The 10,276-nt window shown below is 59.0% G+C and overlaps 1 protein-coding gene across 1 annotated transcript; it reads right to left on the reverse strand.

The window, feature by feature from the left end:
• Nucleotides 1–350: 350 nt before the first annotated feature.
• On the reverse strand, nucleotides 351–9,931 carry FDXR (ferredoxin reductase). The gene is made up of 12 exons (XM_012778748.2): nucleotides 9,771–9,931; nucleotides 8,925–9,022; nucleotides 4,607–4,702; nucleotides 4,281–4,403; nucleotides 3,962–4,075; nucleotides 3,523–3,624; nucleotides 2,609–2,716; nucleotides 2,269–2,353; nucleotides 1,940–2,139; nucleotides 1,685–1,856; nucleotides 917–1,087; nucleotides 351–796 (listed from the first exon to the last, which is right to left on the reverse strand). Exons 1-12 carry the CDS (start codon nucleotides 9,847–9,849, stop codon nucleotides 666–668), a joined length of 1,479 nt encoding a protein of 492 aa, XP_012634202.2. The 5' UTR covers nucleotides 9,850–9,931; the 3' UTR covers nucleotides 351–665.
• Nucleotides 9,932–10,276: the final 345 nt, after the last annotated feature.

Genomic DNA, 10,276 nt, shown 5'->3' on the forward strand with positions numbered 1-10,276 from the left:
CCCAGTCCTCTTGCTCCCACGTTTTCTCTTCTGGTTTGATTGTACGGGGCGGGGAGGGGCCAACCAGGGAGGGCACCAGGCGGTGGGACCAACAGAGCAGGCAGGCTGGGGTCACTGTCCGGGTGCCCGCAGCGTGAGCAGAACACAGGCAGGCCACTGCAGCAGCAGGGCCAAGCCCAGGAAGGGAGGGTGAGCGATCCAGGCCAGGCTGCCAAATCCCCTCGAACCCCCAAGAGGTTTGAGCACCCCTCAGCAGGGTGCCCTCTGCAGCGCCACCTGGTGACCACAGGGGAGATGCCGCCAGAAGGTGACCCCTGCCCAAAAGAAGCCCCACATCAACTAAGGCCCTTGGTTGCAGCTGTTTTATTTCAAGCATGTTCCCAATCTCGTGACCCTCCACAGTCCAGCAGGAGAGGTGGGAGGGAGTAAGGTCAGCCCGCACCTCCACCCACCCCTAACTGAGGTCACCTCCTTGCTGAAAGCTAAACCTACACTGGCAAGGCGACCTTCTGGTAAGAGGGAGTACTCAGAGGCCCCTGGAAGAGATGCAGCCAAGCCCCTGCATGAGCTAGGGCAGGCAGTGATGCAGCTGGGTTGCAGAGTCCCACTCGGACCGACTGGGGACCTCTGCCTGCCCCTTCTCTGCCAGGGGCTGGGATCTGGGCTCAGCGCCCCAGCAGCCGCAGCATCTCCTGCCGGTCCACCAGCTTCTCGCGGGGCTTCCCAGAGCCCTGGCCCTGGGCCACCTCCTTGGCATCCAGCTTCTCCCAGTCTGAGAAAGAGACTGGCCGGACCCCTGAAGCAGAGGGAAGACAAGTCACTGTCACTACCATCTCCTTCAAGCGCCCCAGAATACCTCCCTCCAAAAGAGGGGCCACCCACCCCCTTCCCAGGACCTCAGCATCAGGGCCCAGACCTCGGCTGCTGAGCAGGGCCTGGATGGCCGCAGAGCCAGGCCTGGGACCAGAGGCCAGCAGCCCGGACTTCAGGTCCTGCAGCAGCATCTGGCCCGTGAGGAAGCTGTCATTCATGGTTGTGCCTATGACACCTGTGGGTCCCGTCTTCACCCAGCCGCTGCAGTAGAGGCCTGAGAGGGGTGACAGAGGGGTAAGGAAAGGGAGGTGACTGGATACCACTCTGGCGAGCCCACGCCCCAACCTATACATACGTGCACACGTGCTCCCCGAGTCTCCAGCAGACCTGCAGCCGAGCCTGCTGTGGCCGCTGCCCACCGCCCTGGACTCTTCTCCACCTGTTTCCCCATGCCACCACCCTTGCCCTCGCTTGCCCGGCAGATGAAGGGCTCCCTGAGGGTGGGAGCTGGAACAGGCCCTTAGTAAGTGTTCACTGAATGAATTAATGACTGTGTGGGCATGTGGGTATTTAACCAGACTGGAGGTGCCCTGAGGACAGGGGCTGCCTTATTAGTCTCCAATCCCAGCACCATGCACGGAGCCTAGCGCAGGGCAGGCCTCAGAATGTCTGCTGAATGACTTGATGACCAGACGTATGTCCCATATGTACCAGCTAGACTGGGAACTTCCCTTAGGGCCAGGAGGAGGGGTCCTGGGACAGGGCCTGCCTCGGAGCAGCTTCTCAGAGTGTGTCACTAGATGAATGAATGAGTCACTAAGAGACACCAGCCTCCCATAATTCAGGGTCCAGCCTTCCCACACCTTCTCACCTGGCACATCCACAACCCGGCCCTCCATATTGGGGATGACCCCGAGTTTGAGGTCAAAGGGCACGCTGGGGTCGATAGGGCGGCTCTTATACCCAATGCTGCTCAGCACCAGCCCACAAGGGAGGTCCTCCATGTCTCCCGTGGGCACTGCCCGGATGGCCTCACCGACACCCTGTTGGGGAGAGTGTGGGCAACACCAGGCCTGGGTGGGGGAGGCCTGAGACTGGGGGTCTCTTTGGGTAACACAGGACTCACCTCCAGCCTGGTGACTGCTAGGCGGATGCCTGCTACCCGCCGCCCATCCGGTGAGGGCAGCACCTGCTGGGGGCTTCGGAAAAAGCGGAGGCCCCAGGCACGGGAGCCCGATGCCAGGTGGGCAGCCTCCTCCGCCCTTGGCTTCTGTGTGGCCGTCTGAAGCAGCAGTTCTGTCAGCCGCTTCCTCGGGCGGGGGATCTCTGTTAGCAACACAGAACGTGGCAGGGCTGTCCCTGGGTCACAGCCTCTCCCCGCATGCCCTCCCCAAGCCCTCTCTGACCCAGGCCGTCCTTGTCCTAGTATCTGGGGGGCCAGGCCAGGGCCCTCACCCTTGATTCTGTCCTGGAGGCCCAGGAACTCTTCTGGATCCAAAATGGGCCGGGTTCCTGGCAACTGAATCATCTCCCGAAGCTCCTTGAGGGTGGGGACAGGGAGTGGGGGAGGAGGTGAGCCCCAGAACACCACCCACCCCTGAGGCCGCCCCAGAGTCCAGTCCAGGCAGGCCCGACCACCACCAGCCTCCTCCACGGGAGGCACAGGGCCCCAGGGGCCCTGCCTGCACCCCCTCTCCCATCCCAGGCAGCAACTACTCCTAGGGGCTTTGCCACCCTCCACCAAGGGGAGGCCCGCTACTTGGGACCCCTCCCCCTCCCCCTCCAGCCCCAGCACCTTAATGGTGAAGGCCACTTGCAGGGGTCCACGCCGGCCCACTAGCCACACTGTCTTCACCTGGCTCTGCCTCAGTACTCCCAGAGCTGCCTTCGTGATGTCTGTTTTCTGGCACAAAAGGAGGGCCTTGAAGTCATCGGACACTGACCTAGGGAAGGGGACTCTCCATTTGGTCATGTCCCTACCCTGAGCCAGAAGGCTGGTGGCCCAAAATTGCACCGCTGCTCCCCCTGGTGGCCAGATGGAGCATTGCTGCCATCTCGGCAAATGGCTCCAACTAGCAGCAAACCAGGCCCACGCTCCTTCATTCAACAAGTATTTACTGCACGTCTGCCACGTGCCCAGCACTGCGCAAGGAGCTTGGACGGACAGGGGTGGTCAAAGGTGAACCAGACAGACACGGTGCAGCCCTCACAAAGCTTCTGATAAGCTGGGGAGAGATACTCATCAAATGCCCATAAATGAGTATAAAATTGTGGTGGGGATAACATGCTATGAAACAGAAGTAGACAGGTCTATGAGAGGAGGGTAGTACAGGGGAAATGGACCTATTATTCAGGGCAGTCCTGGAGGAAGGGACAACTGAGCCAAGATCTAAAAGATGAACTTTAACCGTTAACTGGCAGGAAGTGAGTCAGAAGTTTCCAGAGGGGAAGGTGTGTGCAAAGGTCCTGTGGCACACTGAAGAGTTGTTTTTTTTTTTTTAAAGTCCCACTTAACTGAAGTGCAGAAAGTGAAGGGGGAAATGGTATAAGAGGAAGCTCATGGGATTGGCTCTCAGAAGGACTCTGCCTGGGCACCACAGGGACACAGAAGCACTGGGCTGGGCTCACAGGGGACAGGCGTGAACTCTGCAGGCAGGGGCACCCTCTCCTCGGTGTGACTCTACCTCCACTCCCCAAGCCCCAACTCACCTCCAGGTGCTCAGGTGGGGTCAGTAGGATGCGGGCCACGTCCAGAGCCACATTCCCCTGCCCCAGAATCACGGCTGTGTCACAGCTCAGGTCTGGTGCCAGCTGGAGAGGAAAGGTCTTGGTAGGGTCTCCCTGGCCGTGGCTTCTATCAGGCTAATGTCAGTCCTCAGATGCCTCATGCCCGGTCCCCAGCAATGCTCTCAGGCTCCCCCACACTTGGAAAGTCCAAACCACCTGAGCTCCTCTTGACCCAGCCCTATCTGTCCCCAGAGGTCCCCTACAGTAGACCTCCTGCCTCAGTCAACCCAATGCCTCCCATCTCCTCGACTCACCCTTCATTGCCACTGGCTGGCAGCTGCCCCCTACTCTGGCATCCAAGGGCTGCCCCTGGCCCTGGCTGAGGGGAGGAAGAGGCTGCAGGAGTGCTCCCCAGACTCACCTCCTGGTTCTCAGGAAGCCCGTTGTACCAGCCCACAAACGACCGGGCCGAGAACACACCTGGCAGCTCCTCCCCCGGAATGTCCAGGGCCTGGTGGTCCTCTGCCCCGTAGCTCTGATGAAAGAACGCAGGCCCGAGGCCCAGAGCCCTTAGCGCCAGCACTGAGGGGCCAGGCAGTACCCCCCCAGGCCCCAGCAGCCCCCTTCCAGCTCTTCCTCTGCAGCTTCCATCCTGGCCTCATGCCACTGCCTTCCACCCCGGCCACCAGCCTCCTGCTGCAGCCCCAGCCTCCCCCTCCCAGCCACCCACCTGCACTCACCAGCACCACGGCGTGGTAGGCCTCCTGCAGCTCTGGGACTGTCACGTCCCTGCCCACCTCCACATTGCCCCAGAAGGCACAGCGGTCAGAGTGGGCTGTCTGGGTAAACGTGTTGATGACATTCTGTTGGGCACCCCCAGAGTGGGAGGGGTTAGGAGGTGAGGCATCTCCAGGGACCATGCCTGGACCACCCTCACCTGCAGTGTCCCCAGGATGGAGGCTGGGTGACATCCAGAAGGCCCAAAGTCATTCCATCCAGCCAGGGAGCCTCCCTGTCTCGACCAATCTCCCAACCACACCCCCCCTCCAGGCCCAGAGAGACCCACCTTCACCTCGGGGTGGTCAGGCGCCACGCCAAAGCGCACCAAGCCAAAAGGCACAAGCTGCTTCTCGTAGATGTCCACGTGGGCCTGGGGGTGGTGCTGGGGGAGAGGGTGGCAGCTGGTGGGGTGGAGAGAGGGGCTGGGTCCCACGGGCCCTCCCCTTCCCCAGAGAGGCAGGGAAGCTCAGCTTAGTGGGCTGAGGACACAGGAGGCTTCGACCCTCTGCAAGGAGAAAGAACACTCCACTCTCCGCCCACCCACAGAGCCAGACAAGGGGAACGGGCCACACAAGCAGCAAGAAGAACTGAGATCAGACCTCAAGAAGGACTGCCAGCCCATGGAGATTGTGAGAACCTTGGCCAACAGAGGAGGCCTACAGCTTCCCCCTCCACTGGAGCTGTAGCAGGAGAGCAGCTGCTTCTCCTCGGGTCGGGTGTCACCCACAGCCCTTCCCTACAACTCTTCAATGCTTCCAGAAATGCCCAGCCAGTCTGAGGACCTGAGAAATACCCTTTGAAATTCGTGGCTGCCTTAGCTCTAGTCTCCAGGACCAGCCTGTTGGATAGAGGACCAGCAGCACAGGGAGAGGGCACAGCTAAGGCAGGTAGGGGGGCAGAGAGAGTTGGAGATGGCCCTGCTCCCAGGCTGAGGAAAAACAATCTCACTCACACAGGGCTCCACTTTGACTGTCGTCCCAAGGCACCTCGAGGGGCCATGCAGAAGGCACAGGGCTGGGGGCTGGGCAGACACGTCTGGTCTGGCTCTGCCACCACTGGCTGCATGACCCTGGCAAGTCCCAGGATCCCCCAGGTCTCAGTCTCCCCCTTTGCAAACTCCGACGGACAGCCCGGGAGGTCAGGATGGGGAGAGACTCTGGGCCGCAAGCAGTTTCCCAGGAATGACATGCCCTGGCCCCCAGCCCCATCCTAGACACCTGCTGTCACGCCTCCCAATTGAAAGCAAAGGAGCACCCTCCCTCCAGTCGCCCTGCCCGACACAGGCTCACACTCATCTTTTCTCTTTGTCCAAATCTCTTCTCCCCCGACGTCATTGCCTGCACCCAAGTCCAGCCCCCTCCCCTACATCCTGCCTCTCTCCATCCCAGGCCAGCCACAGGGGGCGGCCCAAACCACCACCCTCAGACCCCAGGACGCTGTACCCATGAAGGGCTCTGGCCTTGCAGTCAAACAGCCCTGGGTGCCAATCCCAGCTCCACCACTAGGGGGCTCTGTGCCCTGGGGAAAGTTTCTTAACTTCTCAGTACAAGGAAGAACATCCCTGTGGCCTCGCCCTCAAGGTTAAATGATTAAGCACTTACGGACTTAGCTCTGAGCACAACCAACCTACTGTGAGGGCTTGGTCACTCCTAAGCCATCCTTACTACTACTCTGTGTGTGTCACTGCCTTGTTCAAAAGCCTGGCCTTGCTGCCCATTGCCACAGGGCGAAGTTCAAACTGCCTAGCCCAGTGGTCAATACCCCACCCAATGCAACCTCTTCGTCCCTGCCTTCCATTCTTCCTCCTATGGATCCTTCGCTCTGGGTGGCAATGCTCTCTCCAAGGCCACCTCCACATTGCTAATCTGCTGGACGCATTTACCCTCAGATGGCTGACCTTGTCCTTTAGGAAACCTCTCCATGACTCCTGCCATCCCTCCAGCTGTGCCCCCTCTAACAAGGACATTCTCTGAAGTCCTTCCGATCTGGGGCCCCTCCCTTCTCCCTGGGCACCCACTCCCTGGGGGTGTTACCCACTCCTTCCTGTGCCCTCAGATGCCCGTGGACTTGCTCCACTCTCCTGCCAGACCTCTCCCCAAGCTGCAAACCTGAGACCCCCAGCGGCCTCACCTCAGGCATCTCAAACCCATCCAGACTAAAGGCATGTCCCCAGCCCCCAGACTTCTCCCCTTCTGCTCCCGTGTCCCCTTCCACACTGCCCACCCAGTGCAGAAGCTGGAACCTGGGGCTCCTCCTCGACTTCCCTACCCTGTCCCATCAGTCCCACAACCTCCCAGTCCTCCTCCTCCTCTCTGCCACCCCGGCAGCTCCCACTGCTTTCCTGGCCGCCAGCCCTGCCTCTATCTGTCCTGCAGACAGAGAAGCATTCCAAGAAAAAATGGGGTCCTGGCAGTCCCTTGCCAAAAATTCTTCATTGAAGCCAACCACCTATAGCAGTGGGCGCCAGAATCCCCTGGGGTGTTTGTTTAAAACTGCTCATTCCTAGGCCTCAGGCCCCAGGGTTTGATTAGGTCTGAGCTAGGCCCAGAAATGTGCATTTAAATAAGACTTCGAGGGATGAAGGGGAGAGAGCTGTGGACGGCACCCAGAGAACTGCCTGAGGCCACAGCCTGGGAGTGGCCTCCAAGTCCCCCAGGATCTGGGTCCCACCTACATCTCAGCCTCGACTCTCATCTCCTTAGCCCTCACTGCACCCACCTACCTTCTGGAATTTGCCCTTTCCCTGAAGGGCCATTCACTCCCTCTTCTGGCCTTAGTCCTTGCAGTCCCTATGCCTGGGACACTCCTGCCATTCTGTCCCCTGACATCTCCTGTTATCCTTCAGACTACAATTTGGACATCTATTCCTCTAGACTAGGTTAGGGGCCGTTCTCTGTAACCCGAGTTTCTGGGCCCCATCAGAGCCTCAAAATGCCCTGTAAACCAACCACCCTCACATTAGAATGCTAGCTCCTTGAGCACAGGGACCATGTCTGTCCTCCTCAGCCCCATGTTCTCAGTGCAGCCTGTGCCTGGAACGTATCGGTGTCCAGTAAGTGATTATTGAATGAATGACTGGATGGCTCTGCATGGTACATAAGAGCAGGGCACCTTCACTCAGATCCCAGCGCCTTCCTTGCTCAGCAGTGGGACCTCGGACCACCTTACTCAGCCTTTGCATCCTCACCTGTTAAGCAAGAATCTTGACACCTGCTTTGCAGGTTGTCCTGAAGATGCTATGAGATGCTGTACTCGGTGCCTGACTCAAGCTAAGTGCCACTGCCCAACACGTGCTGCACACAGTCCCATCTTAGGAGCATAGCCATTGGCATGGAGCTCCCTGCGGGCAAGGATCAGCTTGTATGTAACTGACCTGTGTCCATCCCCAGCCATCCCACAAAGAAAGGCTAGAGCCTCTGCTCACACAGGGGGCCTTAAGAACCCTGTCTGGAACATCCTTCCCAAAATTTCAGGCTCAGCTAATACAATGCCCCTTATATGATGTCCTCCAGGGCCTCCTCTGCCCCATGAACTCCTGGTCTCCATCCTGGCGCCAGGCTGTTCTCCCACAGGGCAGCTTGTCCCTGGTTTTGCATCCCAGGAGGACTCCCCACATATGGGAGGCCCTCGCCACAGCCTGTGGCCTTCTTCAATGCAACCCAGATGCACCTTCTCCAGGAAACAGTTTCTGATTGAACCCAACAGACTCGGGTCACTCTGTGCACATCACTGCAATTAGCTCTCTCACCTGTGTTGCTTGGGAAACATGCATAGTGCCCTTTTCAGCAGAGTGACTGATTCATCCCGGTCTTCCTGAAATACTCCCAGTTTTAGCACTAAAGCCCTGTGTCCTGGGCAAACCAGGACAGTTGGTCACCCTACATTTCGAGTGTCTGTGCATCTATATAAGTAATATATAATCCTTTCTCCTGTCACTCCACAGACACTCGAAGCCCCTCCAAAGCTAAGCCACTGGCTCATGTCTCAGTCAACCTGGGTCTCCCTTCCCCCTTCTGTCCCAAAGTCCAATGTGGAATTTCACGTGCAACAAACAGCCTTGGGGCCCTGCCTGCCAAGGCTGATACTGAAAGCCTTGAGACCTGGCCTTTACAGGGGGAAGAGGGAGGGAAGGGTGGAAGGAGGGAGGAGGGATAAGAGGTAGAGGCCAGGCCAAAAGAACGGAATCGAAGGGGAGGGCTGGAGCTATGGATGAGGAGGGTACAGCAAGGTAAGTAAAGTTACAGAAATCTGAGGATGGGGGTAGGCTCAAGATACAGGTTGTTGGGGACAGAGTGGAGACAGGAGAAAGAAGGGAAGATGAAGTCATCCTCAGGTCTGCATAAGCTCCCTAGAGTGCCTGGCCAAGGAGGCAGAGCTGACCACTTGCTGCTGACCACTGGCCACCTCTCTCACCTGAGGATCTAGCATGGGATGCCCCAGATGTAGGTGAGGAAGCAGGTAGGATTGTCCAGCCTAGATGGGCTGGGAGCCCCTTCCCATCAGGCATCCAGGAGCAGTCTTAAAACCAAAGGGGGTGAGGCATGCCCCCAGGATTGGAGCAGCAGGTGCACGATGGGGGAGGGAGTCAGGAGGAAGTGGCTTACCTTTAGCAGGTATTGGGCTGTGTAGAAACCAGCTGGGCCACTGCCCACCACACAGATCTGGGGCGTCTTCTCCTGTGTGGAGAAGTGCTGGCGGAAGCCTGGGGCCAGGCAGGGAAAGGAGAGGAAGGTCAAAATCAACACTCCCTCCCCTACCCCAAACCAACTTGGGTGTCCTACAGAAGCTAGAACTTCCCAAGCTTCATCCTCACCTGCACCCTCCTTCTCTTGTTCATCAAAGCTTTGGTGTTTGCGGGGTCCCCTACTTTACCTGAACCCCCAAAAGCTGCATCTTCATCCACAGGCCCACATCTCACCCGTGAACTTACAACACCACCGACAATGGCCTACCCCAAAACCCCCATCACCTCAAGCTACTGTATACAACACTTCATTTTCCCTACCCTATCAGAGAGAATCCCACATCTTTCTAACAGACTCCCTATTACCCAATCTCACCCCTATAGATCTCCTCACAACGTCCCCATCTTACCTCTTCTAACCCCTCTCCCTCAACAGAACCCTATATTGCCCATATAGACTTCTGTTCGCCTCAGACTTCCCTCCCACCCCACAGACTTCCATGATACCCCCATTCACCCCATCTCACACCTGTGGACCTCTCGGTCTCCCCCTTTCGCCTTTGTTGACCCCAGTCTCAACCTAGAGGCCTCACATCTGACCCACAGGCTCCCACCCGCCCCTGTACACCATCCCCATCTCGCCGGCAGGAATAGACCTCCAGTCTCACCCATCTCCAGCCCTGCCCCAGCTCCGCTCCAACGCCTACACTTAATGTTTGCCGGCCTCCCGCGCTCCCATCCAGCCCTAGAGGTGCCCTGCTCCTACTCGGGGTGCTCCTGGCGGGAGGAGGCCAGGTCCGAGGCCACGCCGACCAGTGCCACCAGCGCCAGCAGCGCGGAGCCATAACCGGGAACAGCAGCCTGCAGGCGGATCAGCTCCAGGCGCCTGCCCCGCGCTGCACGCCCGCCCGCTCCGGCCCTGCCTCTGGCCCCGCCCACAACCTCGGGCCCGCCCCCAGCCCCGCCTCCGCCCCAGCCCCGCCTCCCACACTCTAGGAAAGCACGGCTTTGCGGCTCCACCTGGACCGCCAGAGAATCCCGCCCCCCAAAGAGGGGCCCGCCCTCGGACCAACCCCCTACCGGCGAAGCCCCGCCCCTAAGGACTTCCGGGACGTATAGGGGACTTAAAAATTTCTCCCCAATCGTCACCCTCTCTCCAAATACCCGAAGCCTGGAGCTGGAAGAGAGCGAATCCCCATCGCTATTGCAGTCCCTCCCGAAAGAGGGAGCCAATTAGAAGGGAGCTTATTGTACCTAGCCGCGGCCTCCTCT

The sequence above is a fragment of the Microcebus murinus genome, chromosome 18, assembly GCF_040939455.1.
Source record: "Microcebus murinus isolate Inina chromosome 18, M.murinus_Inina_mat1.0, whole genome shotgun sequence".
NCBI classification, from domain to species: Eukaryota; Metazoa; Chordata; class Mammalia; order Primates; family Cheirogaleidae; genus Microcebus; species Microcebus murinus.